At 34.5% G+C, this 15341-nt stretch overlaps 2 protein-coding genes across 4 annotated transcripts in view; one reads left to right on the top strand and one right to left on the bottom strand.

Moving 5' to 3' along the window:
- The first annotated feature begins 1601 nt into the window (after window positions 1-1601).
- Window positions 1602-6602, top strand: LOC117108064 (coiled-coil domain-containing protein 12-like). Its single transcript, XM_033249927.1, has 6 exons — window positions 1602-1737; window positions 3211-3278; window positions 3890-3969; window positions 4389-4485; window positions 5538-5614; window positions 6089-6602. The coding sequence occupies exons 1-6, from the start codon at window positions 1654-1656 to the stop codon at window positions 6178-6180; spliced, it is 498 nt and encodes a 165-aa protein (XP_033105818.1). The 5' UTR covers window positions 1602-1653; the 3' UTR covers window positions 6181-6602.
- A 1315-nt stretch (window positions 6603-7917) lies between these two features.
- LOC117108107 (cyclic nucleotide-binding domain-containing protein 2-like) overlaps window positions 7918-15341 on the bottom strand; it is a 16186-nt gene continuing 8762 nt past the window's right edge. For all 3 annotated transcript variants that reach the window (XM_033250050.1, XM_033250051.1, XM_033250052.1), the window contains exons 7-11: window positions 12916-13054; window positions 12088-12343; window positions 11092-11254; window positions 10190-10316; window positions 7918-10069 (exon numbers count right to left, since the gene is read on the bottom strand). In XM_033250050.1, coding sequence (XP_033105941.1) covers window positions 9479-10069; window positions 10190-10316; window positions 11092-11254; window positions 12088-12343; window positions 12916-13054 — 1276 coding nt within the window. In that variant the 3' untranslated portion in view covers window positions 7918-9478. The remainder of the gene's footprint in view (window positions 10070-10189; window positions 10317-11091; window positions 11255-12087; window positions 12344-12915; window positions 13055-15341) is intronic.

Below are 15341 nucleotides of genomic sequence, written 5' to 3'. Positions count from 1 at the left end.
AGCTACGTCAATTTTTGCCTGTTTCAAAATTTTTTCAATTTGAATGACAGACCAATCTATAGACTAAATGTTGATACCAACATCATACAAATCCATTGACTAAATCAAGAGTTATGAGCATAAATGTTATCCCCTACCCCAAAAACGGTTGCTTACAAATTTCCCGGATCATAAACATTGACAATAGTCCATAAATGCATTTTAATTTTTTCTTGTTAACCTCAATTTTTGTATTCCATATGTTAAAACTACAAGAAAAACACAATTTTTATCAAATACATCCAAAATTAGACATATATGACACTGAAGTTTATTGATATTTTATGAAAAAATTTGCATTTTAGAAAAAGGTCGATGACCCTTTGACCTCTAGTGACGTGAATGATTGTCGGATTAATTTTATTTAAACTGCATATGATTAAAAAACATATATGCTACAAATTGCTACAAAAATAACATTGATGGGATTTTTAATTCACAGGTTATGGGCATAAATTTTACCCCTCCCCCCCCCCAAAAAGTATTGACCATAAAACACTAACGACCATTACAAATGACGCGAGTACATACAATGCATCCAAGTTTTATTGATATTTTATGAAAAAATTTGCATTTTAGAAAAAGGTCGATGACCCTTTGACCTCTAGTGACGTGAATGATTGTCGGATTAATTTTATTTAAACTGCATATGATTAAAAAACATATATGCTACACATTGCTACCAAAATAACATTGATGAGATTTTTAATTCACAGGTTATGGGCATAAATGTTACCCCTCCCCCACCCCCAAAAAAAAGTATTGACCATAAAACACTAACGACCATTACAAATGACGCGAGTACATACAATGCATCCCTATATTTTTCTTGTTAACATCAATTTTTTCGTTTTATATGCCCGTAGGAACAAAATGATACCAAGGAAGTTTAACTGTGGGTGCACGGTGACCCCCCCCCCCTCCAGCTCGTGGCCTATATAGCGCCTCAGGGATTATTTTCGGGCGTTTAACACCGAACACTAAATTGACCCGGACACACACACGAACATGGCTTTCTTTTCGAGAATGGTTTAAATGGTCATGATTTGTTAAGATATCATCCTCATCATTATGTATAGGCCCTACATTATATAGGCCTACGCAAAACCGCTGAATTGAAGAATCCAAATTTATTCTTGCATATAATAAAATGTTCAGAAAACACATGGGAAATACGGTACCACGTCTCCTTCTTTTATTAATTTATTTTCATACTTTTTTGTCTGTGCCTAATTGCCATGCCCCCTCCTAAGCTTGATTAAGGTATAGTACGAACCCGAGGAATTTGTTTTATTTATTTATTTTTATATTTTATTGAAATGTGTGTTTTTGTACAGTTTGTCTTTTATCTTCTTTTTATTGAATAAAAGTGGTTAAAATAAAACTTAGCATCTTCTTTTTACAAGGCTTGGCACTTAACATAAATAATTACATATTTCCTTTTTTTGTTCATGTTTATGTTAAACGCATAGTGGTATAATTAATATGCATGCGCTCTATTGTTGTTGAAATCGATGTACAGTATTCATCGTTCATCAATATTGACGTGATCGTTTTTATCTGACGCGGGTTGACGCGAGTTGACTGTTGGAAGCAACGTGTTTTCTTTAAAAAATGGCGGCTGTCGGATCATTGGAAGAAGAAGCTCGAAAAAGGAAGGAAAGGTTAAAGGCGTTAAAAAAGAGACAGCAAGGAAATGTTAGCTAATATATTATTTTTTAACATTTCTCTCGTATATTTATCCAATTTCTATTTGAAATACCATAATATTAATCCCAATGGCGGGGGCTAGGCCCTGTTCGAAGCCTAGGACCTAGCCTAGGGCCTAGGCCCTAGCCAGGTCAACCTAGGCTAGGCCTAGGGCGGCCTACTTTCGAATCATGTTTGTTGTCGGTCTAGGCTAGCCTACAGACGATCGGACCCTTTGGATAATCTACTCTAGGCCCAGTTCAGGGCCTACAGTAAACTAGTTTGGGCCGTTTCAGATGGCATATTTATGGAGGCCCTGTGTGTGTGGCTAGCTACTACTAACTACTACTTAGGCCTAGGCGGCGCTAATGCACTTTCGCACCTAACTTTTAATTCTTAATTTTTTTTACCTTAATTTTCTACTCAAAGTCACAACACATAATTATAAAACATTTTTACATGATTCTCGAAATAACAACACCCTGATCGAACCGACGTTTATCATTGGCTTTGTTTTTCTGGATTTAGGCCTAGGCCCAGGCCCTATTTTTCGATCTGTGTAAGCATTTGGATCATTACTAATTTTTGAAGTAATTATTGTATGTGTGAATTTCATGTGACCACACATAGTCAAACAACAGCACCATACAATATAAAGAATGACATACAAACGGCAAATAGATAAGTTTTCATAAACGTTTAATAAAAAAACTTCACGCTGCAAACTCAGACATTCTGGCAATTTCTTACTGATTGCAAAATGGCAGCCGCTCGTCGTGCTAGTGTCATGAACATAGATTCGCTGTACTTATTTGTGGGCTTATTTGTTGAAAAAGGTACTTTGTGAGTGGTTAAATTATGTGAACATGTTTGTTAATTATATGTTATGACTGTGAGAAAAACATTGAGGTAAAAATATTAAGAATTAAAGTTCTGGCAATTTCTTACTAATTGCAAAATGGCAGCCGCTCGTCATGCTAGCGAACACAGATTCGCTGTACAGTACTTATTTGTGGGCTTTAATTTGTTGAAAAAGGTACTTTGTGAGTGGTTAAATCATGTGAACATGTTTGTTAATTATATGTTGTGACTGTGAGAAGAACGTTGAGGTAAAAAATTAAGAATTAAAACTTAGGTGCGAAAGTGCATTAGCACCGGCCTAGGCTAGGCCTAGATATTATTACGACTGTAGCTGTACTGTATAATGTAGTAGGCCTAAGCCTAATATTACTCTGTTATTTTAGACTTTAACTTGAATTTACCCTGAAACTGAATCTTGAATTGAAAAAAGTATCATTTTTTATTTATTTGGGCCTCAAAATGTTTCAAAATGGCAATGTCAACTACAAAAACGGCAATAGGCATAGACCAAAACGGCAAAGGAGCAAAAGTCAATGTCAAGACTGAAGCGCCACCGGGCCAGGGCAGCAGTTTATAATTTTCTGAATCTAAAATTTAAATGGATATTTTATTATTTTGTAGAATGAAGGTGACATTGCTGAGCCAAAAGCTAAGCACTTTGCTGAAGAAGATGCAGATTCTGAAATTATGTAAGATACTGTACTGCCAACATCACTCCTATACAATACCATCCATGTTTGTTTATTAATTTAAGTTACAGAACAAATAACTGCTACCAGTTAACAAACAAATATTGTACATACTGTAGTTCCCTTCTGTCTGCCAATAAAGGACAAATGTGAAATGCAAACAAATTAATTTTAATGTATAGTACAGTATATGACTACTTTTTGGTTGTGTGGTTAGAGTTACCTTTGTTTTGAAGGCTGGGTTACTAGTGGTTTTTGTTAGAGTTGCGATGATTTTGGTTGTTATATTTTTATTGTTGGTGTGTTTCTATATTTTTTGTGTGTGGTTTTAGGTTGCTGTTGTGTTGGTTGTTGTTGGGTTGTTGGTTTTGTTTGCTCTGGAGTTGGCGTGGATGGAGTTGCTGTGGTGCCAGTCCTATGTTAAGAGTTGATGTTGTTGGAGTTGCTATGGTTTTGATTGCTGTTAGCCTGGTTGTGGTTTCAGTTGCTGTAGTTTTAGTTGCTGTGGTTTTATTAATTTTGTTTTTAAGCATTGTGGTTTTTGCTAGTATTTATCAGAATCACCTAATCAAAACAGTACTGTGATTGTTTTTTTTATGTTTGTTTTACAGAAAGCCTGTATTCAAAAACTACCAACCTGCAGATGAGGTACTATTGGAGAACAAGTTAGCAGACCCAGCCTTACCCTCTGGTACATTCTATATTTTGTCTTGATTATATTCTGTTTTGACTATTAAACTGGTAACTAGTTTTTAAAAAAATAAACAATTTTGTATAGTACATTTCACCACAATGAGAAAAATCGAGAATAAACATGATTGACAGCTGATTTCTCATGGATGAATTAATACCAATGATTCACATAGATTTTTAACTTATCCAATGTAGTGATGGTTGGTATCATTGAGACACTATTTGACAACCAATTTGTAACAGTGCAACAATCAGACTGGGATATCTACAACACAAGTTACCTTTTTCACAATCCAATAACTTGTAGTATGCTGCACTTTCTAATATTCGACTCTCTTAAATAACTAGGCACTAATTTTTCCAAAATTTTCGTCTGAAAGTTATTTGGTCATTCACGGTGTTTTTTTCATTGTCTAGTTGAAGAACATATTGCAGATCAATTATCAGCTGGAAAGCCTGTGCCAGTGGTGCAAGAAGTTGATATAATGAACTTAGCTCCCAGAAAACCAGATTGGTAAGAACACTTCAATTGCCTCAAAATGCATGAAAATGAACTAACTAATCCCTTTCTGTGTACAGTGAAACTTCCAGTTTACGTAGCCCTTGGTAGCAAGGGGTATTCGTAAATTGAAAAATTTGTGAACTAGATCAGGTGTCAGTTTCCATTACCTTGGCCAAGCTATCCTCTGCCATTGAGCGGCGATAGGCTGATGTGGTCTACTGCACTTGAGCCTAGCAGAAATTACCTTCGATAAAAACCAAATTATTGTAATCGCTGTCATTCTTCCGTTTAACAAAATACAGTATTGTTTTAATTCTTATTAAAACATCTGTATGTTTTAAGGTCCTTTTGGTTGTGTTCTTTCTAGTTTTTAGATCACTGAATTGTGTTGTTTACATGCATTTCACGATCATCTATCCTCTTCACGATGTCTATAAAGTTGTTGACGCACTTGTTATGTGCACTCAATATGGGTTGGTTGGTAGTTTGTTGTTTTGGCATAATAACTCCCTGGTTTTGGTTAGGTTTATTACATTATAATATTTATTATATATCACTATATTATAGTGATTATTATAGCAGAAATGGAAGAAAAGATTGAACTGTTAATTTAAATAAATACAACAAACCTGATTTTGTTATGAAAAATTTACATTATCACTTTGAAAAACATGCGCAATCAGACTTTTTAATGTTAATAATTTGTCGATGATGACGTCATCAGCAGCAGCAAAGACCATTCGTAAAATCGACTATTCGAAAATTTGACGTTCGTAAAACGAACATTTTGTTGTATGTGTTTAGTTTTATAGTGTGTAGTGTTTCTTCAAGGGATTGCTACCTCAGACTGCTGTCCACACCATCAAATCTGTGATTTACCATATACGGGTATGATATTGTCATTTCACACCCATATAATGTGCAAATCAGAGGTACTTTTCACATAAAAACTTGATAGTGTAAATAGATCTTAAGACTGATGTATTTGTTTTTGGCAATGACTTGCCCATGTATCAAATAAAATCAACATTAATAATTGATGATTTTGAATTATTCGTTATAAGGGATTTAAAACGTGATGTTGCAAAGAAACTTCAGCGATTAGAAAGAAGAACGCAAAGGGCCATAGCAGAATTGATACGTAAGTACTATTCACATGTTGAGTATGTGGTTCTTTTATTTTGTGTTTCAAGTTTGTTTGCTTTGTTTGTCGGTCACAAAGTGTTCAATATTGACTAGGCAATTTGAAGATAGAAATGCGTTATACCTATATTATATTAATTACAACATTATATTGTTATCTTCTATGATAATGACAGTGCTGCTGTTTGCTCGCTTCAAATTGTATAGTTTTAAAAGCAGTATCCTACTAATGATAACGTCAAATCAATGCCTGCCAAATGTCTTTAAAAAGATGGCTGTTTGTACAAGTAGCAGTAGTATACACTTTGTCTTAATATCAAGTTTTTTGTTTGGAGTTCTTTGAAAGCATGATTTACAAGATTGCTACAGTTCCATTTTGTAATTTATCCCGAAACCTGTAATAAGTGTCAACATTACTATTGCACCATTTTCATTTTTTTTCTTGCTTATTTTATTTTTCACTTTTTTTCAGGTGAAAGAATTCAGTCTGGACAGGAAGATTTATCTACAGTTGCTAGCCTCAATACAGCCACTAACCAACAGAATGATTCAGACTCTGATTGAACATCCTGTGATGTAAAGAAAAATTCAAAACATAATGCTGGGGCTACGTAGTCCATCATTTATATGATGGTTGGTTATGAATAATGATACTAATGCAAGCATTTTTTATGTGAACCAAGTGGATATCTCCTTTTCGAGAGCAAAACCAGCCCCGGTGTTACGAACTTCTAAACTGAAGACGATATCTAGACCAGCGTTCCGCAAACTTTTTACTTCACAGCCTATTTACGATTCCAGGCACCAAGCCGCGGCCCAGCAGCCCAGCTGCGCCTGGGACCGACATACCAAATCGTGGAAAGAACTTTTGATCATGAAGCCTCCATGTATATACAATATTTTGACATCATTATCTGTTCTCTCACTGATAAAATTTCATTTTATACAAATTAAATATTATTTTATTAAATAAATAATACCGTACATTTGTGTTCCCCCCCCCCCCACAATTGTTGATTGTTTTTTTGGGGTTTTTTTTAACAATATTTTGACATCATTATCTGTTCTCTCACTGATAAAATTTCATTTTATACAAATTAAATATTATTTTATTAAATAAATAATACCGTACATTTGTGTTCCCCCCCTTTTTTACCATGATTCAACCAGGGATCAACCAAACACGGTTCAGCTACACACGTCATAGCTTTCTCTTTCTTCCAAAAACTTTTACGCACACTGTTACTTCGCAACTTTGAAAGACTACCTTACTATACAGGTATTATGTTTAGTAATCCACATGGGCATTCGGTTATCAAAAAATGTGTGGTGTTGTTTACTGTAGTGATCTTTCTAGGACAAGTCTTATATTTATTTTTATCTTTAGCTCATGACTCATCCCATCATTCCTCCATACCGGATTTACTCGATTTACAGGGTTAATACTAAATGATAACATAGTGTCTAGTTCCCGAGAGGGCATAGACACAAAAACCGCTTATTATAACTCAAATAGAATGCATCATCTGGCACTTTAGCAGCGTGTGCAAGGGACGCATTCGCTGTAACAATGAAGCGGCTTTACTAAAAACTATTTTCTCCATGATGAAACGTCTCTTTGTTATTTTTTGTTCAATTTCCAGACGGCTTCGCGGCCCTCCAAAAATGTTTCACAGCCCAAATGTGGGCTGCGGACCATGGTTAGTCATAGTCATAACAAGGACAGGATTGGATTGGACTGGATTTATTCGGTGTAATCACCAAGGATAACCCTCAAAAGCAGAAGGGCCCATCGTAGAGAACATTATATTTTGTACTCATCCAAAGCCAATTAACTTAAACGCTCATATACAATGTACAAACTAAGTTTCAAGATGATAATTTGAGCTGTTTTTTGTGGCAAATTTAGTAAAAACATCATGGTAGTGTATTTACATGATTTTTAACTCTAGGATTGGAAGGCAAGTAGGCTACAGCTCACTTCAATAATAGAATACAACATTCATATTCACTTTATTGTTTTTGCTGGAATGTTTTTCTTTTACAAAGCAGTTAAAAAAATTTAAACAGTTGATATCACAGATAATGAACAACTAATTTTAAAAGTACTGTAAAACCTCGAATTTTTTTTTTTTTTTTTTTTTTTTTTTTTTTTGTAGAAAATTTATTTTTTTTTTTTTGGCGAGAATTAGATTGGCTTTTTTTCGAGGCTACTTTTGGAAAGTAAAAAGGGGGCTTTTTTTCAAAATGAATCCTGTAAATTTTGTGAATTTGTACTATAAATCAATAAATAAGGCCTTTGTAACATCAATCTGTATCTTGGAGTGTATTCAACTGGCATTAAATCAGCTAAACTACTGTATGAACCAAGCTTGTTTTTATTTTATTTTGTTTTTTCAAATTCATGTACAGTGTATGTATTGTACTACTGTATCTCGGAAAGAAGCCTTTGCTATCTTAAAAAGAAGCCCATAGGCTTCTTTTCGAGGAAAATTTTGCAAACTAAACAGGGTGGCTTCTATTCGAGATGGGCTTCATCTCGAGATTAAGCCTACTGGGCTTTAATTCGAGGTTTTACAGTACACTATCTGTGGTAGATTATCAAGAGAAAAGAAAACTTTGAAAGATCAATACAATTTTTTCATTATTCATCAAATTCAAGGATAATAAAAGGATGAAATGGACCTCCAAGAAACTCCAGGGAGCTTGTAAATAGGAGGGGCTTATCGAACTAAAGCAATTGAGACAAAATCTAAGGGGAAAGGAACTAACCTAATAAATATATAAATAGATTTAATAAACAAAAGCTAATCTAACAGTCAAGGGATAAAAGTTAAAATTCAAGTCAATTATAACATTCAATTGTTATTTCAAAAAGGGTTATGTAAGTTATTATCTTCCAATGACACAGTTCAAACTATTAAGATACTGTATTGATAATATAGATGTGTACTATAATCCTTAACTTGTCTGCCAGATGCCGTCAAAGCTCTAATTTTGGAGGTTTTGCATACTATAAGCGAAAACTCCGAGATTGGAGTTTTCAAGCTTTTAATCAACCCATCGATTTCGGAGTTTTGCTTACTAAACAAGCTCTTGATACCCCGAAATCGGAGTTTCAAAACTTGTAATCAACCCTCCAATTTCGGAGTTTTTTGCGTACTATTATTTAAACAATCTCTCACTATAGAATATAGAGATAGCAATTCTAATTAATAGGCCTAATACGCATAAACTCCGAGGTCGGAGGGTTGATTAAAAGTTTGGAAACTTCAATTTCGGAGTTTTCGCGTATAGTACGCAGAACCTCTGAAATCGGAGTTGTGGCAGCAGGCGTAGACATACCAAAAATGGAGTATAACTACATACAGGAACATTATTAATTAGCTACTTAAATATACATATTAATCAGATCAGATGTTGAATGTTATTGACGTTTATAACAACACAAAAAGAATATACTGTGTGTATTAAATGTGTTCTTGGCTATCATGCATTTCTGGTGTACTGTATTTTTATTCATTTCTAAACTTCTATAAACAAATACAATCCATAAATTGCATTCACATTTAACACTCCCTTATTTCATTCTGACCTCGGTGAACTTTTCATTTTTTACATATTGCACTGTTAATAATAATAATTAACAATAATAGATTGTATTCATGTATTGGGCAACTTTCTTAATAGATTTATCAGTTTTGTACTGGGACATATATCTTGCCTTGTTTTTATATATTGCACCTGTGAATAATATTAATTTACATTTTCATTAATTTAATTAACATTTAATGAAATGAACGAATAGGAAAGAAGTATTCAAACGTTAAGGAATCCTATATAAATTTAGCAATTTTTTTTGTCAACGTGCATATCTCGATGTCAATGGCGAGACAGTGCTTCCATGCAAGCGTGTAGCCTTTGGTTTTCTTGGTGTTGACGAAGCAACGCTTGATGATGATAACTGCTCCTCGACTGATGACGCATCTTTCATCGAGTTATGCGGTGATAAACCTTGCCTATTCTTCCTCGATCTTGGTCTGTAAGTAGGCGTCTGTCGATTTTTAACATTAGCACGGGGTACGACATTGTCCGCCCAAGCCTGGGCACTGAAATTTATCCTTGGGAAGGCATTTTGTACGAACTGAATTTGATCACTATCACTTGATCGGCTGAGCGACCTATTAATGGACGTTCGGCGCTTGGTATTTGTCTTCTTTTCACGGAAGATATCTGCGATCATGTTGTTTTTGAAGATGTTCCACTTGCTTTGTTTTACGAATCTACTCCAGAGATAGCTGTCGGAAGGATATGTTGCAATCATCTCCTCAACCTTCGCCAAAGTCTCTTCGTCTGCATACTCCTTGAATTTTGACAAAGAAACCCGAACGATCTCACTGCCACAGCTGACCAATGAGAGATGCGACATGCTACCAGTTACGCCTTCGATTCCCTGCAATGATGTCACATAAATTTATCAGTAAACTTAAGCCTTACACTGTTAGTTGTTAACATCCATTTAAGTTGAAACTTCAAAAAATCGGTAACATTATTTACAACAATTATAACTTACAAAGCACTGGCCTGATCTTAACTCGTCGATTTTGATGTATACCCCAGCTTCAACATCCTCTGTTTTGAATGTCTGAACCCCGTATGTTTTTGGAGAACTTGAAGTCGACACACCAGAGTATGAAGATCTATAATAATCATAAGTTGCAGTTGAAATTGGAGATGATAATACAATTTGATATAGCGCATTCCCCCCATAGTTTAAAGACGCTTTGTTTTTGGTCATATGATAGCGTATGCACGCAAGTGCCAACAGCTTCAAAATTTGTGGAACTCGTGTAGTTTTAATTAACCTTATCTTTTTAAATAATAATCACATCTTTTCTATATAAATTGTAATTTAATGGGAAAAATTTTATTTATACAATTTTAAATATTTAAATTTGTTTACTATTTCAATTTGGAGAGCCTCTCGACTGTCATTTTATTTACAACATTTAGGCAATCCTACTTGATGTACTCTTGTTTTCGTCTTCTGTTCTGCGTCACTAAACCTGCACACATTTCTCTCATCCGCCCCCCCCCCCAATCAGTTCCCCCTCATCGTCAACTACTGTACCATTGCTTATCAAACAGGTAATCTAAACCGTGGCATATGCGTAGGGGGTCTGTAACCAGAGGTTCTTGGATCAAATTCCGTCAAAATTATGATTCGATTAAATAGCACCTAAAACACTCTAGGCTATTCTTACATTTTTTAACCTCATGAGGGAATCGTCAGCGGGGAAAAACTCATGACGTCTTAGATGATATTGATAAGTATCCAAATCGTGGGATTAAGGTACGGTAATCAAGTATATGTCTCAAATGCCATTGACTATCAGATGATGTTTCGTTCCACACCCCTATATTACAGTTGACATGGAATTGGGTAACTAGATTCAATAGAATGAAGTACGGTACCTTCTTATCCCGGTGGATTTGGGTAACGAGTTAGATAATGACCTGTTATCGAATTCCGATATCGTACTTTCCACCACTGACGACGTTTCAAATCGGACGGTAGCACTTCGAGGCCGAGATTCCTGTAGTTCCGATTCCTTTCCATTCTTTAAAGCTAACTGACCTGAAAAAATATACTTTCTTTTAATTTTAACTACAATCGGAAGAAGACGATGTTGGCCTTTGTCTTGCAACATCAGGTCTTACAAAATTATAACAATGGACGGAATTATGAAGACGACAATGAGACTGATGACGAAGATAAGGATGAAGTTGATGCTGATGATGGTGTTTGGTGACGGTATAATAATAATAATAATAATAATAATAATAATAATAACAATGACAATAACAATAATAATAATAACACTAATAACTTTAAGTCACAATAAAAATATACTACCAAAAGCTAATTAATCAATTCCTTTCACAATGAAACACAAAAGGGTACCACATGTCTCAAATGTTGGAGAATGGTGCAGTGATATTTGGTTCCAGTGGTGGCACTACGGGGGAGGGGAGGGGGCTAGGCAGAACTATGGCCTTCCTCCCCCCCCCCCCCGGTCGGGGAGAAAAAGCACAATTCATCGGGAGAAAATAAAATTCAAAAAAAATATATGTATGTTGTACATATTAATACTCAAAATCTATTAAATAAGCCTTTGAAACCCCTAAATGTTCATATTTTCGGGGGTCTACGTCCCCTAAACCACTTTCGAAAATGTTTTTAGCGCCCGACCACGCCCACTTTTTGTCTCTTCGGGGCCACTGTTTGGTTCGTGCCTAATTTGATTACTTTGGTAAATGGGTTAGTTAAAGGCTATTAATTTAGCGCAGTTAGTGATTTAGTTTTTTTCTGCTCATGGGCCAATCGTGCACATTAAATCCAAGTCATATCTTATTGTCTATTACTGGAGATAATTCCAGTAGGCTAATTGGCCTAATTGAAGTACCTACCCGTTGTTTTAGGTCTGTTTGCAGGCATTGAGCTATGTGTAATCCATGGCGACGTTGAAGAATACGGACCAGGCCATCCTCTGCCCCCCGGGTCCGGAATGACGTCAGATTTGCTTAAAAGAGATAACGGAACATCTCCACCATACGACACTGGGGTTGGTGATCGTATTGGCATAGACTTACTCCTGCTGTCGTTATCGATCGGTGTGGTTACGCATTTCGCAACGTCAACTAATTTCAAGACGTCGCATTTCCCCTATGATAATGAAATACAATCAATCAAATTGCCTAATTACAAACACATAGAATTGTTGTGATTATTTGAATTAAAAATTTACAGTGAACAAAAAACAATCAACTTCACGATATAGGCGTACTTAGACCTAGTTAGTTAGTGATACCTCCATGGTTAGTGCCACTAACACTCATTAAAGTAGGCCTATATCGAATGTAACGGTACTTAGACCTACACATGTTTAAAACAGTACAGCTGACGAAAACTAACCTAGACGTGTTTGCATTAAAAAATTCCTAAAGTATCGTAACGCTTATGTTTTAATGAAAAGAGTTGGGTTTTTTATTTACTGAAATATCAAAGAGTGTCACATTCCAATTAGGCCTAATTAATAAGCAAAGGCCTAATTATAAAATTCAGACAAAACAAGCAAAACATTAATGATTTAAACCATAAAGATGTACCTTGACACGAGAAAGTTTACCCTGTAAAAATAAATATACTGTAGAAACATCGCTTCAGCAGAAACCCACACAATCGGACACCATCAGCACAGTCCCTCCGCCCCTCCTTCTTACATCTGGCGGACCTACCTTTGTAACAAACAGAAGCCAGCCAATGTCCCGCAGGTCCTTCACGACTACGGCATCATGATTGTATTCCTCGATTCTACCCATGTCACTAATCTCTTGTAACTTCTCATCGGACCACGTTGAAAATAAATCGAGTTTCCTACAAATCAACTCCAGAGGGTCAATATCATCTTTAATTTTTTGTATATACAGTACTCAAGTGGAAATTTCAGAAAAAATAAACATTTTTTCTTTATTTTTATTATGCTGCCTAGAAATCTCCAAATATAAGATAGGCCTATGTATATTTCTTCCTAATTATATAAATTTGAAGCATTTCATCATCCTTTTTTACATTCCCCAATAAAATTTTATTTTTATTTTCTCCTCCGTCTGGATGATTTTGGCAAAACAATTTGCTAAATAAGAAAAAAAAAATTAATTTTTATCTTTATTCAGCCCCCACCCTCCGATAATCTTTTAAAAAAAATAAGTACGCGAAACAAGGAATAAAAAAAGTCTCGCCTTAATAGCAAAAAAAATAGACACTACCTATTTATTCTTAAATAAATATTATATTTTGCTTTATTATAATTATTAGAGCATTATTATTACCGTATTGCTATTAAAAACAAAATACATTTTTACAACTATACTTAAGTCTATATACAGTACCGGTAAGGTTATCATTCGGGGTATATACTGTAATCTGCTCGGTAATTAGTGGAGCCTAGTATGTGTAAAAATCTATTCACGACCTCTACTAACAACATAGGCCTCTAAATATAACGCATCAGTGTGTATAATAATTATTGTTAAGAGCCTCCATACAACACTATAGGAAATTCAAGATACGCAGACACCACTACGCACGTACCGATGAACGAAAATACTGTACCATCAACGAGTTCCCGCGGTTGTGGTCAAGCCTACCAAATGAACTCAAAGACTCTGTAGTACTGGACAATTTTAATGTAATTACAGCGAAATCGTAAGAACATTATATAACCAAAATCTAATTTATACATTAATTTTTTTCTCTCTATACCGCTATTTTAATATTTCTGTGTTAATTGATCTTCACGATCTGTTTTATGTAAAAACTCTGATAGCACTTTTCTTCCAAATATCTAGCTTATTGAACTGTATACGTTTGTTAGTTTTTTGTATACGTAGGCCTATGTATATATGTGCGCATATGTGTATATGAATATATATATATGTATATATATATATATATATATATATATGAATATAGATATTTGTATAATGTTTTTTTTTTCTCAATCTTATTTTAATTAAATTTCTTTGTTATGCAATTAACCTAAAATTTAGTCGCATCATTCTAGTTATTGGCGAATTCTGAGAATTATATTTCATATCATATAATTCGATATATTGTGTTAACTTATTTTTGTTTTTCTAGGAATGGGTTGAACAAGCTTATGAGCTACAGCGATTTTAATTGCCTGTGTTATTCCCTGCCTCCTTAGGTTTACTGTTTTTTTCGTTTACTTTTCTGTAGGTACCAATTGTATTGTGATTTTTATGAAAGGCAAATTAAGAATGAACGAATGAATGAATGAATGAAGGTCCCTGTCTAGGGGGGCCTTTTACTGCTTATTGTTACTACATGCTGTTTTTAGTGTATACAATACTTGAATGATAAGGAGAGGCTATTCTATATTGTTCTAACGGTATTGATGTTATTGGTTTTTGAAGATTATAGGCATCCATCACCTTTTATTCTAAACTGATGTAGACTTGTAAATCAGTTTTAAATGTCATATGTTAAACTGAGAAGTCTAAAATCTTTGGAATTAATAATTTTGTAAATTCTGCAGATCATTGTATGAAAGCACACTTCTTACAATGAAGGTACTCTTTGCTCTTACCATGCATTTATTGAGTCGTATGAAGGAGCAACACGTTCTAATAAGAATAAATTACTTAAATGCGCAAACACTGCATGTCAAAGATTTTTTTTATTTGCATCGGATATTAAAATTGGCAATGAAATGTCTTTTGAATAGGAATCAGCTTTTGTTATTTATATGGTTTGTCTGATTCGTTCGTTGAATGTGCTCGGAGAAGCATTTCACAGTACTATGTAACAATAAATAAACGAACGGAATTTAATTGAAAATTGAATTGATGAGCTTTGCATTACGATCAGTATATTAATTTTGAAATGAATGATACCGGTTAAATATGCATAAGCTTTTATTATTTATTTTTGTCTGATTCGTTCATCGAATGTGAGTGGAGAAGCACTTCACAGTACTATGTACGAACTGAATTTAGTTGAATTGATGAGCTTTGCATTACATTAGTATATATATTTTGAATATATGATACCGGCTAATTCAACTTTCACATGAAGTGTTGGAAATAGAGTGGTTTAGGTCTATAAAGCATTGCATATGTGTTGTCTCTTATACACATCT

Source organism: Anneissia japonica, unplaced genomic scaffold (assembly GCF_011630105.1).
Source record: "Anneissia japonica isolate Jap-2015-1 unplaced genomic scaffold, ASM1163010v1 scaffold287960_len3192837_cov198, whole genome shotgun sequence".
NCBI lineage: Eukaryota > Metazoa > Echinodermata > Crinoidea > Comatulida > Comatulidae > Anneissia > Anneissia japonica.
This window is presented reverse-complemented; position numbering and strand designations above follow the sequence as displayed.